Here is a 20,451-nt window from a genome sequence, read left to right on the forward strand (position 1 = left end):
AAGAGCCAATTCGGGGCTGCGTGGAGTCCACGTGCCGCAGCCTTAATAGAGCGCCATTCCTAACGCCTTTACTGGGAAATCGGGCTCCCCGGGTTTAACAGGCGGGGGGGGGAGGAGAAACTGCTTTGCATAGCAATGACGCGGCCGCAACTCTTCCGTTGGAGCTTTTTTCTCTTTCGGACGAACGCAAAGGGCGAGTAAATGCCAGCGGCTGTCAAGTCAGCCGGTTTTCCCATAACTTCCGAAGAGCCGGCAGTAGCCATAACGTGTATAGTATAGAAACGAATCAGGTCTGGACAAGGAAGTGCTCTAGATTGTAGAGTTCAGATTCTAGGACTCCGGGTTGTAAATATAGAGCGGGCGAGCTCAGGAAAGCAACTATGAGATCCGATGATCAGGAAATCAACTATGAGATCTGATGAGATCGGAAGCCTCGGATCATATGGCAAGATCAATAACAATGCATGGATGTTAATGAGATTCTCTGCGGTATGAAGCTCCAGCAGAGCTCCCATCTCAACCCAACATTTCTTTGAGTAAAGCCTCGCAGCCTCGAAATGCAACTCCCCCATCTCGCAACTCTTCCCTGCCTGTCCTGCTTCCGAGTCGCCCTCGAGTTTTATGCCTTTATACTTCCCATTCAGGACGATGTGCCCCCCGAGAAAGAACCGGGGGGCAATCAGCGAGGCCTTCTTTGAAAGCCGCTCCCTCCGCATTTTCCATTAAGATTAGTCCCTTCGTTTGAGGTTTGATCTGTGGCGGGGCGAGCAGGGAATCCCTCTCTGAGCGCGTCACTCTAACCAAGGAAACCCGCGCTCACGTAGCACAACGCAAATGACCATCTTTGGCAACCGCGACCTGCGACAATGGAACAGACTAAACCGAGACGTGGAGGGGGGGGAGATAGGGGGAGGGAAACACCATTCCGGACCAGGCAACGGACTGTCCGGTCGGGCGGCATCGCGAGTGGGCGTGAGAACGCCTGCCTTGAATTGCCTGCCTATCCGCCTTCCAATCGTCTGCATTCAGTAAACTGGGTCGGGTTGAATGGGCCGACCGATTTTGCCCTCCTCCTGTCTCCTCCTCCTCCCCTCCACCAGTGGGAGGCTCCGCGTTGCGAGTGGGGGCGTGGCCAAGTTGCAAGTTTGACGCTGGAAGTCCACATGGTACAGATCTTAAGAAGAGGAGATGCAATGAGGCTCGGGATTTGAACTAATGCCATCGCCCTGACTCATCCAGGGAGAGTAAAGGAGCTCAGAGAACAAGGATACTAAGCTAGAGAAGCGCTTACTCCAAGGGAAAGAGAAGGGAGGGGGGTACGTGTAAGCAGGGGGGGGGGACAGAAGAGTTCGCCTTCATGGCCGAGAAGAGCCAAATCCAGAGCTAGATCGATAATTCATCCGAATCTTTTCAACAATAAATAAAGCGCCTCAAATCCCAGGCTGAGTCATCCAGTCCAGTTCGAGCAGGAAGACAGCACTTTTCTGAAGGGCTTAATTATACAGGAGGCAACGATCCTCCTTAAAACTACAGAGAGATCAAGACTTTGATACCAGTAGGCAGGCAAAGGGGAAGGAAGGGGAAACAAGACACGTCCAATTTTCTTTAGAAATAAAGGCGCGTTTGGAAAGAGAACTCGCTTCTTCTTTTTTTAAAAGCATTTTCCTAGTTATGCTGACGTTCTTAAGAGACTCGATAATTTGGCTCTACAAGCAGTGAATTTTGGATTTTTATACGTGGGAGGTTTGGGGTGATTTTTTTTTAAATCCCACGGTTCTGTTTCGAGAGAGAGAAAAAATCAGGACTTGCTTTAAAATAGAATCAAAATCCAAACTGCCAGCTGCATCCGTCTCCACCTGAGCGCGCTTGAAATCTAAAGCATCAATTATACGATTGGAAACCAAGACAGGAAGGGACTGAGCAAGAGGGAACAACAGCTAGAAATATTTTTTTTCTCATTATTATTCCTCTCCTACTTGCACCGTGGACAATGTACCAGGACTTTCCGGCAAATTTTGATACCTCCTCTCGGGGCAGCAGCACTTCTCCAGGGCATCCGGAAACTTACTCGAGCATCACAACTCAACAGGTAGGGGCCAGCCTGAGCACCTTGGTCGCCAAGTTGCCCAAATCCGAGTTTGACATCGAGGCTCTCCTTTTACCAGGACACGTGTACTTTCTCTTCTCTTCTGAATTCATAATCTCTCCCATTTGTGGTCCCGTAACAGGAATTTGTCTTTGGGCAAATGGGGGGGGTGGTGGTTTCTTCTTATTTTAATGTGGCTTTGTGTGGTTCGGGTCGCTGTTTATTATGCTGATTATTATTTGCTTTTCTTCCCCTGCCTCAGCGCCTCTCCGTCGCACGCTTCTTCCCCCCCCCCACCTCCCCGCGAGCGATCTGTGCCCCCTCCTCCCTCCGCGGCTGGCAGCAACTCCTTAATCAAATAGTAAAGTTCGCTAACCACACCCCAGTCCACCTCCTGTGTGCGCGCCTCGACCTCTCCCTCAGTCGGAGATTAAGAGGGGAGAAGCGGGCGACGCGTCTCCTTTGGCCTCCAGTCCAATAGCCGCCTCTCAGCGCGCTCACACCTTAAAAGGAGGCGGAAACGGCCGCGGCTTTTCAAGAGTTGGGGCGGTTGCGGGCGAACGAGTCCTTGGAAGTGCAAGGCGGGAGAGAGCGAGCGAGTTGGTAGGCAGGCGACAGCCCGATCGGAGTGACAAGCCCAATGCGACCCTGAGCCACCGATTTGGGCGGCGCGCCGGCTAAGTAAGCGGGGTTGGGGGCGGGCGGTCCTCTCCCCTTGCCTTGTTTTCCTTTTCTTCCTAGGAAAAAGAGAGCTTCACGGTTGTCCGTGCGCTCGCCATCCCTTTGCCGGAACTCTTTCAGTTCAGCAGAACCCGAACCCCGCGCCCCTTGGGCGGTCTAGCTTTCCGCAGCCGGTGCTGGCCTCTGGTGGAGCCAAAGGCGATGTAGGGAGGGTGGGAGGTTGCTTTGGTACCCTCGGCTTCTGGGGTTTCTTTTGGGAAAGGTTGTATCTCCGGTCCATTTTCCTCAGGGGAGATCAGTGTGTCTTGAGGTCCTCTAAAGGGGAGTCGGAGGGAAGGGGGAGCCTTTCTGGGCAAGAGTCTAAAAATCCAGGGCGAAGGGAAAGCCTGAGCGGCCATCTCCATGTACAGAGCCGTGAGCGCCAGGTCAAAGGGGTGGGTGGGTATGGCGGTTGGCGGCATGTTTTTCTCGGAATAAAATGTCTAATTGGGAACAAAAGAGAGGAAATCATGAATAGCCTTCTGGAACCGTTAACACAGGTTTCCACTGGCTGTAAACGGTATAGAAGGGGGCTATGTGGTCCCCTCTCTCCAATCGTTGCCATTGGGAAAGAATGCCAAAATGTCTGGTACCTCAGCTGAAGGTGAGCCAAAGGAAGAACTTGGTTTCTTTTGTGGACTTTTAGAGTGCAAAGGAGCAGATGAACCAACCAAGTCGGTCTTCAGGTCTATTCAGTAGAAACCCCTCCCCAAATGAGCAGTTTGCAAACAGCAGGCTAAATGTAGGGCTGGCCATCTATAATGTTTCTTTGGCTTGACTTTTTCCCTTATGGTATTTCCAAAAGTTCAGCTATTGTGGTTGTGGGGTGAGATTCTACAGAGTAGAAAATAATTGGCTCTGGGGAAGGACCATAAGCCAGGAATCCCCAACCCTTTTAAGCATTGGGCACATTTTAAGAGAAAGTTATATGTGTTCTTAATAATTTGGAGAGGGCAGTAGGACTTGCACATTTACAAATGCCCACCAAGATAGTTAGGGCAAGTCACAAAATTCCTCTATTTTACAAAACAGAAATTGTAGGTTACCTATGAACTTTACCTATGAAGACAAGAAGGAATTCTGGACCTCCAATCACAAAATTTCTGCTTTGAGCTCATAGACTTCTACTCCAGTACCCATTTCACAGAGGGCAAACTGAGGAGACTTAGGCTGAGAGATAAATAACTTTGCCAAATGAATACAATGCAGAGGTGTGGTCTGAATGTCAAGTGCCAAAACACGTATCTGCCTGCACAAAGCACAACAAAATACTTTTTTTTCACATAATGCAAACAGGTTATGTTTAAAGAAACACACAGATCATTATACTCCCACATAGAAGAAAATCTCAGACAAAAAGTACACCACACCAAAACATACAAATGAGCTAACATGCATCACATGATTATGTTGGAAATGGTGCTTTGCTTTGCAGCAAACTATTTCCCAACAGAAAACTAATGTTTAAGTATAAAAATAAAAATGATTTTAAAATTAAAAGGGGCAATGAAATGAGCCTGTGAGCCCAGTGGTACCCACAATAAAGGCCTATATAATCCCAGGGTAGATGAGGCTCACCTGGACCCTTGTGAGACTTAATCAGGGTAAAAGGTCACTTAAATGACAAACAGGGAATTAAGTCAGTTGAAATGCATGTGACTTTATGGAAAGATATATTTTCTTTATATGGGTTGATCATGTCTCTATTTTTTATCTCTAAGTTTCTTATTTAAGAAATACAGGTTTAAGGAGAGAAAGGAAATTGTGAAAAGTACCAGTTCTTGGGAACAGTCCAGGTCTATTCCCAGGAGAAGCCACAATGGAAATCTCCTTTGAACTGCTTCAGTTCCTAAATTCCTTCAACTCAAATGAATTAAGCTTATGAAACAATCATTTTTAGAATTTGGAAAAATAAAACAAAAATAGAGATGTCTTCAGGGAATATGGCGCCAGCTCACATAACTGTCAGGATAGAATTAAGGATTTGGAATGTGACTGTAATGTATTTGTAATACCATTGTGTGAATCTAGAAAAATGGAATATACAATGGCCTCTAGAAAATTATTTCAAGGTTCCAAAGAAAGATAGGTTATTTTCATTTTGTAGTAGTTGGCCTACAAGAAAGAGCCTAGCAAATTGTATGTGGACAAAATTAGGCTACTCTTTGACAGTTCACAAAATTAGATATTTTTATGAATATTTAATGTGCTGATTTTAGTGTTCAAAATTGGGAATAATGCAACTGTATTTTTTTGTGTTTATTAGTGTCTGAACTGATTTTGTATCTAAGATGAAAAATACGAATAGTCGTAAGAAACAGGAAAGATTGGTTGTTTAGTGAAGGTGGGTTTACAGAGATAATATACTTCTGCCTCACTATTTGGAAATAAGAAATTTTCCCTCCCTTTTCAAATAATAATATTCAATTTTCCAAGATATTTCTAAAATGCAAAATGTTTCCTTAATATTTGTAATGGTTAGCATTTTTTACTATGACACCCACCCTATTTATTTGTCCTTTATTTGGTAGTAGTAGATTTGCAATGGACCGAATTTGCAGGGTTATGGAAATAACTTCTTCAAATTTCTAAAGAACCACATATCTCTGTCTGTGAATCTTCAAATAAATTGATTTCTGATTCTAAGATTTCTTTTTTCTCCTACTGTAAAACAGAATTTCCATGTCATTTTTAGGATTTCAAGGAAGTTGCAATACTTTGTATTTGAAAAGGTAGAAATTACAACTCTGACCAGAATAAGCTTGATTGAAATAATTACATTTACTTCCCAAAATGGGTTTAATGTTAGTATCATTAGCTTGATTTATAATTTAATTTAACCCAGGTTGTCGAACTAGATACTACACGCACCAAGCAAAATGGTTTTTTCCATTGAAAACCTAGAATCTAAATTCAAAACCTGATGTGGGATTACATATTTGTTTTTTAGATTTCAGTATGTTAACAATGGCAGACGTTTTGTATGCTTTTGTAAATGCAGTTCAGCACTTTCTTCTTAATCCCATCTAATAAATGGGCAGACTACAGACCTAATTTACTGAAAAAAACATTTTTGCAATGGATTGTGTTACATTGAATAAATGTAAAGCAAGAGATATTTTTTCTAGATTAGACAGAGTGTATTACTGTCTTTGTTGCTCTATTGCAAATTAGTGGAATCTGCAAGATGAATTGTACTTTTTAAATTATGGATTTTCTTTCTTTCTTGTTTGCAGCTCTTTTCTTTTATTCTAGCTGGAATCATTTTCCCTTCCATTAACTCTAATTCTGTTTCATAAAGCATTTCGGTCTGTGCTGAAATGCTGTTTAAATGATACAGTAATTTCCATAGGCAAAATGCAATACCCCCCCCCCCCCAATCTCCTATCCTTTCAAAGGAGTCGATTCAATTTAGTTTCTACATTTTTTTAAACAGTTTTTCCCAGAAGGAATTGGAATGTCCTTTTTTTGGTATCTGCTTTATCTTCAGGCAAACAAGAGAGGGCAATTACTGTTTTCCTTTGGTATTCAGACATTCCTTGGCTTGTTGGTATTTATTGTTGATTGGATTTTGACCTTCAGAATGCAAGTTCTTACAGGATCTGAGCACCCTGACTACATTTTTGGGATACTTTTTTTTTGGTCAGTGTCTGGTCTTGAATGATGTCGGAACTTAAAGAATGAGGAATATTTCCTGTTGGAACTGAAGTCTGATGGCCGGTTTGTTCCCTGCCTTTTTTCCTCTTAATTTGCATTTCTCTTTCTATTTCTCTTCCCGCCACCCCCAGCTGCCTTTTCATCATAGGCAAAAATTATGGCTTCTCTGAAAGGCATTGCACAATCTCCTCAGTTACACAAACTTATGATATTTCATAACATGTTTACATCGGTTGTCGTTGCTTTCCTCCCCCCTCCCCCCTTTCTTATTACTTATGCAGTAAAACAGCAACATGGGGAATAAAACATTATTTTTACTATAAACTATAGGTGCTCCCCCCCCCCATAATTGCTCTCTGTTAAACTTTGCTAGTAATTCCAGCCTACAAGATTCCTTACACCAAAGAATTCCCCCCCTTTTTTTTTTTTACCAGAAATGACTCTCTCTGCCCAGCTCCATAGCAAAGACATCTCTTTGGTGCCCTCTTTTGGCTAATCCAGATAGATTTCCAAAGATTATAGATAATGGGAAGGAGTAATTAACACAAAGTGCCTGGAATGGGGTGATTTGTTAGCTTCAAATATACAGCATATTAAAAAATACCCGTGTGGTTCATATTATTGCTTTCTCAGTATTTTTGGTTCATTTTTGTCTCAAAGTTTTATCCCTTCTGAAAAAAACTTCACCTATATCTAAACTCATTCCTGCACACTTTTGTAAACTGTGCTCTCTAGGACTGGAATTGTTTCAGGTCCCTTTAGCTTACGGGTTTGTGAAGATCAGGATTGTGCTGTTCAAATGATTGGTCAAGTTGCCAACTAACTCTGGCCTTCTCATATGCCCATTATCTGTTGGTAGTCTTTTCAATCTTTTGGATCTGATGTAAGAAGCCCAATCGGCTTCAGGCTTCGACATCATGTACAGCAGGGGTGTCCCCATGCTGGCTGGGGAATTCTGGGAGTTGAAGTCCACAAGTCTTAAAGTTCTCAAGTTTGGACACCGCTGATGTACAGTATATATGACCATACTTCTAGTCATATATATATATGACCGTACCAGTATTTCTTATAAAATTTCAGTTGTAGAGTCAACAACTTTACAGGTAATCTTCAATTTACAACAGCTTATTTAGTGACAGTTCCAGCAGCATTGAAAAAAGTGATTTACGACCATTTTTCACAGTTATGACCTTTCCAAATCCCCATGATCATGTAATCAAAATTCAGATGCTTGGCAACTGGTTTATATTTATGACCATTGTTGTGTCCCAAGATCACGTGATCATCTTTTGTGACATTCTGACAAGCAAAGTCAATGAGGAAGCCAGATTCACTTAACAACCAGGTTACTAACTTATCAACTGATTCACTTAACAACAGAGGCAAGAAAGGTTGTAAAATGGGGCATAATTCACTTTAAAAATGATTCACTTAATAACAGAAATTTGGGGCTCAATTGTGGTCATAGGTCAAAGACTACCTGTGTTCACTACAGCAGTATATGCTGCCCTTAATCTTTGCCAAAAGACCAAAAAGTTAAATCCTTTGCACAGAGGTCCTGAAATTCAATCTTGTTTCATGCCTTCAGTGTTTGTTGACAGTTTGTGATAATAGTAGTTCCATTCTAAATGTGTGTTTTTTAAGCATGATGGAAATGTAATAAAGAAATGTAGAACAGCTTGGTCCGAAAGGGGTGTGGTGTATACACCCTAAGGCATTGCTGTTATGTTCCAGATTAAATAAGGGCATGCCAATCATGTCCGAAAACATGCATGTATGGTTTATGTCTGACAGTTCAAAGAGAATATGAGAGTTTCTGCAATGTCTTTTGCTTTGATTCTTACTGATGTTGCAGATTAAGCATAAATCTGAACTTCAACTCAAGAATGAATGTTTCATAAACTTCTTATTTTATGTCAGCTGCCTGACAAGAGAAAAATGTATTGAATTCACTTTCTCTCATCTATCCACAACCTTCTCCACCTCCCACCCCCTCTTTCTTAATTCAGAGTGAGGCATCTTGTCTTTGGGAACTTACTGCCTTTAAATTGCTGCACTCTTAAAACAGTATATTATTTATGAAAACTATGCTGTTATCACAAATTCACGGTATAGGTAACTTTGCACATAATGGATGTATTTTGATATTTTACCCTGGAACCTATCTTGAAAATAACCTGCAAGGTTAAGGATCTGAACCAGAAGTAGAATACTGAATCGTAATAATTCAGATCAGATAACAATTTATCTTTCAATTTATGAAACAATAAAAAAGATGAGATGCTGTAAGCCATCATTGTAGTTGATGGTAGGCTGATCTTTTCAGTAAAAAATAAATCTCAAATGTTGTAAAGCAGTGAGAAGAATGCAGCACATCAATTTCACCACGAGGCTGATGGGTGACCTCAACAAGTCACTCATTTACTGCTGAGCATCCTCATGGAGTTATAGTCATGTTAAATAATATTAAGAAGAGTAGGCAATAAGGATGTGCAGGTTCTTCTTATCTTGCCATTGGTTATATCTCTTATTAGGAAGAATGAACTCAAACATAGATGATTACTTATCATGGTTGTTATTTCCAATATCAGAAGATATTGCCAAAAAAGCCAACACAGTTCTAGGCTACATAAACAGAGGAATAGAATCAAGATCACGTGAAGTGTTAATATCACTTTATAATGCGTTGGTAAGGCCACACTTGGAATACTGCATTCAGTTTTGGTTGCCACGGTGTAGAAAAGATGTGGAGACTCTAGAAAGAGTGCAGAAAAGAGCAACAAAGATGATTAGGGGACTGGAGACTAACAACAGTTGCAGGAACTGGGTATGTCTAGTTTAATGAAAACAAGGACTATGGGAGACATGATAGCAGTGTTCCAATATCTCAGGGGTTGCCACAAAGAAGAGGGAGTCCAAGGCACCTGAGGGTAGAACAAGAAGCAATGGGTGGAAACTAATCAAGGAGAGAAGCAACTTAGAACTGAGGAGAAATTTCCTGACAGTTAGAACAATTAATCAGTGGAACAGCTTGCCTCCAGAAGTTGTGAATGCCACAACACTGGAAGTCTTTAAGATGATGTTGGATAGCCATTTGTCTGGAATGGTATAGGTTTCCTGCCTAGGCAAGGAAGACCTCCAAGGTCCCTTCCAACTTTGCTATTGTATTGTATTGTATAGAATACTACATCACTATGGGTGCATAGACTAGCTGCTGGAAGACATAATATAGGATAAGGAAAATCTTATGGGAAATCCAGAATTATTTTTCTTAAACCCACAAATGCACAATGGCTCTTCTTTGCTTTGAATGATGGAAGTCCACAGTAACTTTCCATTTTTTATTCTGGTCTGGTAGCTCTGAATGAAAAAGGTTAGCAGCTTGATGTTTAATAATTAAAGTAGTTAACTTTTCCATCCTACAAAAGGTTACTCAAGAATATCCATCTGAGCCTGAAGTGCGCTTCACCGAAAGGGGGAAAATCCTACTAAAATGTAAAAGAAAAATGGCATTAGAAAGACTGTTTCTTTTCCTGTAGCCAGATATGTTGGAAATTAGCATGTCTGGGCATGTACATAGAGAGGTGCACATAACCAGTTTCAGATTAGTTAAGCAAACAAACTAACCCTCGAATAAATCCTGACTCAAAATCCTTCTGCTTGATTGTCAGTTGTCTCTAGGGCTATTCCTATTTGCAAAAGAATGAGGCCATGACGGTAGTTACCAAGAATATTGTATCTGAGCCACTTTGCTTATTTTTATTCCACGGTTTTTTAGGAGATTTTTTTTCTGAGTACTCATATAAATAATTTAGATGACCTATATGATAGGAACCCCTCCCTTAACATCTGACATCATATAACATAATAAAGGTAGTCCTCGACTTACAACAGTTCACTTAGTGACATTCAAAGTTACAGTGGCACTGAAACAAGTGACTTATGACCTTTTTGTCACACTTATGACCATTGCGTCCATCCCCAAGATCATGTGATCAAAATTCAGATGCTTGGCAACTGACTCATATTTATGACGGTTGTAGCATCCTGTGGTCAGATTTTGCTACCTTCTTACAAACAAAGTCAAAGGGGAAGTCAGATTCACTTAACAACTGCAGTGGTTCACTTAACAACTGTGGGAAGAAAAGTTGTAAAATGGGCTAAAAACCCCTTAAACAGATGTTTCACTTAGCAACAGAAATTTGGGGCTCAATTGTGGTTGTAAGTCAAGGACCACCTATCGTGTTTCCTTGATAGCTCTTAATTGCTGTTTCACTCTTGTCCAACTCAGTGCCATTCAAATGGGTTGAAATTAAGTAGGGTAAAAACTCCCAAGTTCAGCTCTATCTCTGGTGACCAGGCATACCTATCCATGCTGTTTGCCTTCACAGTAGTATGGAGATGATTTGTTATTGATTTTTTCCAGGATATTGTTTTGATTTCCCAGTTGAATCTACAGCCTTGGCTCTATATAACCTCCAAGTCTTGACAAAGTCCGCTAGAATCTTAAAATTCTCAATCTGCTAGATTTGATTATGTACCATCAAGTTGGTACCAACTCTTAGCCACCACATATACTTTGTCTGTGACAATCTTTCCTAATTTGTTTTTTTAGGTCTTCGAATTGCGTACCCAACAACATTGCAACTGAGCCGTCCACCTTATTACTGATTGTCCTCTTTTTCTTTCTTTCTACCTTTCCCAGCATTACAGCCCTCTGTAGGGAGTCAGGTTCTCACATAATAGTTTAGAGAGAGTCTTGAGTTAGAACTTTGGCTTGATTTATTTGATTGGGTTGTTTTCCTTGATTATCCATGGTATTCTCAGCAGTCTTGAGTCCCAATCCACTGGAGTCCTGGTATATATGGACAACAGCAGGTTTTGTTGGGTTGCTTATTTCATTGTCTAAAGCACACATATCAAGATGCTAAAACAGCTTGTCTAGATTGCTGTGTGTCAAAAATGTGCATGTTCTAGTATGCCTTCTTGGCTCATGTGACATCAGCCATGATTTTATAATGTAACACTGAAGAATAGCATTTAACTCTTCAATATGCTCATTGGGAGGTTCTGAGGAGTATCTTCCTTGTTGATTACAGAGGGATGTTAGTTCAGAGAATAGCAAGACTGAGTATTTTAAGTTGAAAGCCATTGTTAATGCAGACTTCTGCTTTACATTGGGCTTTTTCTTTCCTTTGTAAGTCCTATCCCTGCCCCACCTTTAACTACTATTCTAGAAGGTTAACCTTCCCAAGCAGGTTGTGAGGATGAGGACATGCAATGTATCACCACTGACTTCTCCCCTTGTTCCTTGGCTCCCTTGTTTATGTTGCATCATTCTGGAAAATAAATATGCATTTTTCTCATCACATACCTTCACAGTTAAGACTACTACCATCTTCGTGGATTATCCTCAAATTCTGAATCAGTAGTTGACCTTAGTTTGGATTCTGCAGGACAGATCTCCTGTTTTTGTTTAGTTCACTAGTTTATTTTACTTTCCTTAATGTCATTTCATCAATCAAAACAGTGGGGATAATTTTCATATACTGCAAATACTTTTAGTTAATGAGTTTAAAAACCCCATGCTGGGGCTTGATAGCCTGTAAACCTAATCCAACAATTGTTGTCTCCTTTTTACAGAAACGCATTCCTTTTCTTTACTTTTTTTTTCCTCCTTCAGAGTCTCTCAGTTGTTTTCTTTTTCCTCCATTGCCCCAGCTTTTGGTGCCAGCAGAAGTTCCAGATTTACTATGAAAACAAAACAAGCTAGACTAGTATGCCTTTAAAATTTTTATATATGCACACAAATACCTACACATTTTTGAAATAAATTATTATCTAGTGTCTTTTTAAAAGCTCCTGCTTTTTTTTTTTTTGTCTAGACAAAGGAAAAAAAATTCAGGGAATTTTTTCTGATCTGAATCCCAAAACACTTTTTATGCAGTATTTATTATTAAAGTATAGGCACATAAATCTACTTCAGCTGTAGGCATCTTTATATTCTGCTTTTAAAACCTTCTCCAGATCAGACATATAGAGCAGGAGTACTTTAACTGGTACCAGGGCTTAAAATTCTATGCCATATTGATGGAACAGCTTTTTTGTTTTTATATTCAATTGCTATGTTTCCATATCTTTTTTCATTTTCTATCAGCTTGGAACATACCAGAACAACAAGTATTTTTCAGCTATTGACATTTTAACTGATAAAGCAATAAGTAGGGGAAAAATAGGGGTATTGAAATAATCTAAAATTCTCTTAGGGTATCTTTTAAAAATACTATTAATATTATATTGCAAATATTGTTGTTATTGGTATTGTTAAGCTTTTTTAGAAGAAAAGAAAGATGTGACTGTATGAAATGGAACCATTCAATTTTCACAGGAAAAGTATGGAAACTTTTGCTATAGTTTTCTTTCTGGATATTTTTGGACTTCCTAGTCCAGCCTACAAACTTATGGTTTTTGAGTAGTTTCCTCCCTCAGTAGGCTTAATTGACAAGCCAAATGTCATTCAGATTCTTCCAGTAACATAAACTTTTTAGTTTTAAATATGAAATGGTTTGCTTAAGATCAGCCTACTTTTCGCCTTTTAAAGAGCCAGGGATATTCCTTACCTCATGCCAGTGTTTCCTTAAAGACTGCTGAAGCTTTGTCATTCTATGAGTCAGTCTTGTCTTTTGAGTTACTATTTGGTATTCTGGGAACATAAACAATTGAGTAGAATATCACTGAGTTGCACGCTGGAATTCTCTGGGATGGCTGGTTAGAAAACACAACTTTTTCCTCATCTACTCCTCCATATTTCATGCATGATCACACAGGTCACAGAGTAAAGTTGTAATGAAGAAGGGAAAAGGACTCCCGGGGATTTAGATAAGAAAGAGTTAATAAAACAGTCAATCCAGAATAGTGTTTCTTAACCTTGGCAAGTTTAGAATGGGTGGATTTCAACCTCAGATTTCTGAGAGTTGAAATCTATAAACTTGCCAAGGTTGAGAAATATTGACCCTAGACTGTGGACAGAACCCATCAAAATCCAGGAAACCCAATCTCTAAGCCAGTGATGGCTAACCTTTTTCGGACCGAGTGCCGAAAGTGTGTGCACCCAAACTCACAAAATGCAATGCTCTCATGGCCCCCACACATGTGCCCCCTCACATGTCCTCCCATACATGCGCTTACGGCCCCCTGCACGCCCCCTCCACGTATGTGCAGCAGAGACCCGAAGACCAGCTGGCCGGTGGGATGCGCATGTGCATACGTGGCGGAGCGGAACTGGGGCGACGGCATGTGTGCCCACGGAGAGGGTGCTGGGTGCCACCTTTGTCATGCATGCCATAGGTTTGCCGTCATGGCTCTAAGCAATCAACCAAGAACAATTCCCACCCTCTCTCAGATCAGCTTCTGAATAGGCAGGAGCCCAACTCCATATATCCTTACTTTTTTCATCTTATATCAGGAGGAGATGGAATCTCTCACAGCTGGCTTCTGCAGGCCCAGCTTTGAAATGAGAATTGAGAAACAGCCATTTATGCAAATGTGGAGCTAAAGGCAGATTAAAAGATATGGATGTGAATGAATTGATGTATGTGAATTGTTCAGAGCTGTTTGTTCATTTGTATCCTTAGTTGTATTTTGTTGTGTATGCATGTGTCTGAATCAGTGGTGGGTTCCTACCGGTTCGGACCAGTTCGGATGAACGGGTAGTGGTTTGGCGGCCTGGGTTGCTGGAACTGGCAGCCACACTCCCGAACCGGTTCTCCGGGCAGCGCTGTAGGCGCCACCATCTTATTTTTAGCTTCTGCGCATGTACAGAAACATGCAGCATGCCCATGAGTGAATTGGCAGTAGTGCCTGCCGGAACTGGTCTGAATGTATATTCATGCCTGGAAGAGACTGAGTTTAAACTATGAGATTTTCAATTTGATTTCTCATATTGTCTTCAATTCTTAATTAGTTCCGTAATCTTACTCTATGCAATAAACAATTTATCCATTCTTCCTGAATCTGTAATCTTATTCTGACAGGGCATTTAGCCTACCAAGCATCCTAGCCACTTTAACTACGGAAGCCCAGAGTAGGTGCCGATCCTAGTTGCTTCTTCCTACTGAAAACATAGAAAAAGATTATTTGTAAAAGGATGGGAATGTAAGTGACGATATATTTCCCACTTCCCCAAATCTTGGATAGACGTGGTTATAAAAGTGGAAGACCAAAATGGAAGATTTTTTTTCTTTTATTGCTTTAGGTTGGGGTGTGGACCTTCTGGGTTGTTGTTGTTTTTTTAAACCATCTTAAAAAACCTGCATGCAGGAATGTAAAAAATGGCAACATTGGCATTTATGGAGTTAGTAATGTCCTGTAGCAACACCCAGATTTTCTGCCTGAAGACTGCATTGACATTAGAGATTTATATTGCTGTCCTTCCTATATTTACCTCCGATTAAATGCCATTGAATTCATTTGATGATTTTGCCATATTTAATATGGATTTGCAAAGCTCCATCATTCCACTTTAGCAATAGCACTTAGACTTATATACTGCTTCATAGTGCTTTACAGCTCTCTCTAAGCGGTTTACAGAGTCAGCATATTGCCTCCAATAATCTTGGGCTTCATTTTACCAATCTTGGGCCTCTTTTTACCGAAGGATAGAAGGCTGAGTCAACCTTGAGCTGATCAGAATCGAACTCCTGTGTGAGCGGTGAGTTAGCCTGCAATATTGCATTCTAACCATTGAGCCACCACGACTTTACTAAGGTAATCCATCTTGCCAAACATGGCAAAAATGGTATTTCTGCCTTGATTGCCCTTTGGGGGGGGGGTGCTCTGTCATGCAAAAGGCTCACATAGCAAAACCATATAATATAGCAGTCATGGCATATGAGAGCAATATCTTTATTTTTTAAATATTTAAAAAGTCAAATCCAAAGAATGATGCAATGATATTATTTTGGGGGTGATAACAAAACTTTGCCTTTTAATAATACAGTTTGTTCATTTAAAGCAGGGGTATCAAACTAGCGGCCACGCCCACCCCAGCTCTGCGAAGGGAAAAACGCCGCTATCTGCTACTAATAACCCAGATGTCATCAAAGTGCCACAATAATATACACGATATACTTGAGTAATCCACTATTCAGAAGTAATTGAATCCCTGCGTCTCTCTGATTTATTTTACTTGTTTCCTCCAATGCTTAATAGTTTCTTTTTGTGTAATCATTCTTCAATGTTTGGTTGCAACATTTTACTGCATTTTCAATATTTTTGATGCTTCCTGTTTTCAGAAAGCTACAGTTAGTACTCCAGCAAGTTGTAGATCTTTCCTATTTCTGTGTTAAACCACATTATCACTAGTATGCCTACTGGAAGACTTTTTCACATTCCCATTACTTGAGCAAGTTTTCACCAATCATTTTCCTTAACTTCCAAAAATGATGAATGAATTAGCTTTTCTACAATATTATTTTGGTTTTTCTCTTCTCAATTGTTTGGCACTCTTTTTTGACTTTAAATGTCTGTGAAAACTTAGGCTGCTGATTTGCCAAATGACTAATCTGATGTAACTTTTACTTTTTAAACATCCTTTTAACAGCATTACCCTTTCTAATGTGCCACTTGGGTATAATAAGATTTGAAATAGTAAGTAGAATACCTCCCTTTTCTTGGATATTACTAAAATTATTTTGAACTAAACTTAAGTAAACACTACTTCCAATCCAGCAGCAATAGCGTCAGCTGAAATAGAAATTGTTTTATCAACATTATAATTAGCAATTTAGTGAAATATATAAGCTCTGCAGATGCCTTATCGTGTATATCTAACCACTGAAACTCCATTTCTTGCAATAAGTTACAAAACTGGTCATATGTGCTATGGATTTGAATAAATGTGTAATCATCCTATTCTTTCAATTGAACTAATTTGTTCACTATTTGATTTTTCCACATTTACTGCAGGATTAACCTGTTGGTTCTGCAACTTGTGCTATTGCACCCAGCTTTTTCATCTGTTTGAGTTCTCCTTGGCTTTTAACATAAACATGTCTTCCTACAAGCACAAATAACCTATGGATTTCATTTAGTAGACTAGTAACCTGTAAACAACCCCATACTTGAAATGCAGTTCATTTCTAACATCATCTTCACATCTAAAATCTCATTTGCAAGACAAATTGTTAGCTGTAAAGGCCAGTGAAATTTTTTTATCTCTTTATTTGCAAATAATCTCACATCTTTCCACATACCTAATTCCAGCTCAAAGTAAATAAGCAATCTTGCATTTGATTTTCTCCCAAAGATTTACTTTACAATTTAATTTACAGGATTGTATAAATATTTATAAACAAGACATTGTGTATCTAAATAGTATCTCTTTTAAAGCTTATCACTTTACAACAATGATTCACGTTCAATGAAACTATTCTTTCCAAATCATTTGAAATGAAAGTTGTGCAGGAGGATAGAATATTATATGTTTGACTTGAGTTCCTGATTTAAAAATCAGATACCTAATAAATAAATAAAAATGATTAAGCTCCTATATTTTCTACAATCTTCTTCCAAATTCCCAGCAAGCCTGAATACAGCAGTAAATATCAGAGTGCTGAAAGTATTTTTAGCTCCTGTTCTTAATAGTGGCATTTGAAGTTATTTAGTTTTTAGTTTGTTTCACTAACTTAATATCTGTAGTATTAAGTTGTTTTTGTATAGCCAAGAGTATATGTACTATTTTTTTTCTGCGCAGAAATATCTATTGTTGCTTGTTTTTCTTTCCAGAGTTAAGTCTCGCTCTCTGGGTAACTTGTTTGTGCTTTATTATCCTGTTTCCACAAACAAAATTCACAAATTTGTACTAATAACTTTTCAAACAAACGCTCCGTGATTGATTTTTTCCCCTTCCTCTTGATGAAACCACTTGAAATATGTACGCATTCCATAAATAATCTTTTTTTTTTTTTAGAAAAGTCAATAATGTGCTTCAAATGTAAGGATAAACATTTGCACCTTTCATTTACCCAATCCCTTGTCAAACTGGAAACACTCAGTGGGTTTTTTCCCAGCAATGCATAGAAACGTTTGAACTTTTCAGTCTTCTTATCTGTACTAACCACACACACACATCTTTGCTTTCATGTTTTCCAGTTTTCTGCAACACTATCTTCAAACGCCAACTTACCTGGAGGCTCCAGCCAATCCAATCAGTGCAGTCTATCCCCACGATTTCTGTCTTCGTATTATGCTAAAAAGTCAGGTCTGAGTAATACGAAAATATTTCTTTAAATTGGCTGCAACAACTTATTTAATAACAAAGCCGTATTTGTTCCTGCTATGAGAATTCTGCTGTTAGTGACACAAGTGTGATCAATTTGCTAAAATAATTTATACATTGTGCTTAATATTACTCAAAAGTAATCCAGTCATTATGGGGAGAGCGTTTGCTTCATTTAAGCACTTTGAAGAGGTTGGTCAAGGCAAGGCATCCCTTATGTGTAGGTTTCTGCTTTGAGTGTGAAGGAAGTTAGCACCCACTCCTCTACTAAAAAAATGAAATACCCTATAAAATATTTAAAAGGCAGAATATTATATTTCCCTGATATGAGAAAAGGAGAAACATGTTTTAAAGACAAAGCAGCTTCCTGCAGCTCTCTGCCCCCCTTCAGCTCCAGGATGATGGGATTAAGGCATGGCCCTCAGGACATGATAGGATTAGTCCTCTACCCATCTAGCAACAGAACTCACCACGTGGCACCTGGGGAGATTGCATCACCCATCAAGGCTCAGTCAAGCCCGGGACACAGTCAGCCTACAAAGTTAGCTAAGACCTTCCACCCACTTGGGAGTCTGACAGCCAATGGGATACATTTCTTGTACAGGAACAGGAACAGGAACCTCTAAGGCAGGGCCCAAGAAAAGGCATAAAACCCAGGAGTCTCAGCATCTCTCCTCTTTTCTTTCTTCAAGATCTTCAATGCATGTGGTCCCCGTTTTTTCCCCAACCTCAAACCATGTGGTCCTGTCCATCATCAATAAACCTTCTTTCCAAGCAATTTCCATGAATCCAGTGTCTTTTTCCCACTTGGAACTGAATCCAGAAGGATAGTTCTTCCAACAAGTGAATTGGTTTAATACAATTCAACGTTGTCCCTTTAATTGTTTTTTACATAGTACATTTAAGCTGAAATCCAAGAAGATCAATTAGTGCATTTATTTCATATAGATTATTGGCTAGTTATCTGCAAATTACAATGTATTCTGCCCAATGCTAAAGAGGAACCAAAGGTGTTTTTCAGTTTAACTGTCTGCTCTCACTTCTGTATTGTTTTAAACAAATCATTGGCTGCTCCAATGTATAGAATGAGAAATAGAAGTGTCTAGTATTTAATGGGTTTAGAGATTTATTCTATATTGTTTGCCTTGCAAATAAATATTTAAGGTTTGTATATTTAAAAAGATTCATACAAAATAACATCCTACCAAAGATGCTGATTTATATTAATAGAAAATAAATTACATTTATTCATACCCTACCTAGTATTTAAATCAAAACTGGGACCATAAAAAGTTTGCTCCAGTATACAGGTCAGTTCTTCTCAATGAACCACAACAATGTTTGGAAAGATGAATTGCATCTTCTCCAATCATTAATATATTACTCATATATAACAATTCAAAATACCATCTCTTTCAATATCTTTAACAATTTCCATATTTGTATATGTAATACAAATATGTATTTATACTCTATATATTTCTATCATATCTGAAGCTATACGATTATGTGTTAACATTACATAAAAAAATCAACTTTCAAAGAATAATTCCTCTTTGAACATTTTCTAGCTTGACTGTTGAAGCACCAAAAAAAGTATGTCGTATATGAGTTAAAGTAGAAGATGGAAAATATACAATTGTATTGTATTTAAAAATGGGAAGCAAATTCATTTACAGGTAGCCCTTGAACCTATAACCATTATTGAAACAGGAATTTCCGTCACTAACTGATGTAGTTGTTAAATGGGTCAAACACATGACCAGATCTGATTTTATTAACATTTTTTACCACAGTCATTAAGTGAATGACGTGGTTAAGTGAATCCAGGTTCCCCAATTGACTTTGCTTGTTGGAAGATGGCTGGGAAGCTTGCAAATTGCAATCGTGATTTCTTGAGGTTGCGCCCATTGTAAATGCAAGCCAACTGCTAAATGCCCAAATTGCAATCACATGACCCAAGAGGATGAAACAGTGGTTGTAAGCTTGAGAATGGGTCTTAAGTCACTTTTCCAAGAACACTGTAACTTCAAGCGAAGATTGCATGAAATATTATTAGGCTTTTCCAGATAATATTCTTGTTCTCACAGCCTAGAAACTGTATTTGTCTGGATAAGAATGTGCTGAAGAAAAGTTAGGCCTACTTATATGGGAAAGTATTGCTTAAATTAGCAAGCATTAAGTTGAAAACTGAGCTCAGAACATGAAAGTATACTATGATTTCAATTAATTAATATAAAACAAAATCTCACAATTATGCTGAAATCATGCCGCAATATGGAAGTGTCTGCTATCTGATAGAAATCTTACCATATTTCTTGTAATATTGTTGATCCTCAAGAATGAAGTATTTGCTAAGTATTCTTCTAGTTGTACAAAGCATTTTCTTTGGATATACGGCTTAATAGTGCTTTACAGCCCTCTCTAAATGGTTTACAGAGTCAGCATATTGTCCCTAACAATCTGGGTCGTCGGAAGGATGGAAGGATGAGTCAACCTTGAGCTGGTGACACTCGAACTGTCAAACTGTTGGCAGCTGGCAGTCAGCAGAAGTAGCTTGCAGTACAGCATTCTAACCATTGCATCACCATGGCACTTAAGGTCCTGAATTAATCCCTGGCATCTCCAGTTAAAACAGGGGTGTCCAAACTTTTTGCGAGGAGGGCCAGATTTGGTGAGGTGGAAATGTGTGGGGCCGATCATTCAGCCT

General features: G+C 39.4%; 1 protein-coding gene across 2 annotated transcripts in view; it reads left to right on the forward strand.

The window, feature by feature from the left end:
- Nucleotides 1-1,180: 1,180 nt before the first annotated feature.
- FOSL2 (FOS like 2, AP-1 transcription factor subunit) overlaps nt 1,181-20,451 on the forward strand; it is a 32,513-nt gene continuing 13,242 nt past the window's right edge. The window contains exon 1 of one of the 2 annotated variants that reach the window (XM_081941034.1): nt 1,181-2,089. In XM_081941034.1, the coding sequence (XP_081797160.1) occupies nt 1,991-2,089 (99 nt within the window). In that variant the 5' untranslated portion in view covers nt 1,181-1,990. Of the gene's footprint in view, nt 2,090-2,502; nt 2,768-20,451 lie in introns of those variants that run through there. The other variant, XM_081941035.1, reaches the window with a different exon arrangement.

This window comes from Natrix helvetica (genome assembly GCF_964273705.1).
Source record: "Natrix helvetica genome assembly, chromosome: 2".
In the NCBI taxonomy this organism is placed as follows: domain Eukaryota; kingdom Metazoa; phylum Chordata; class Lepidosauria; order Squamata; family Natricidae; genus Natrix; species Natrix helvetica.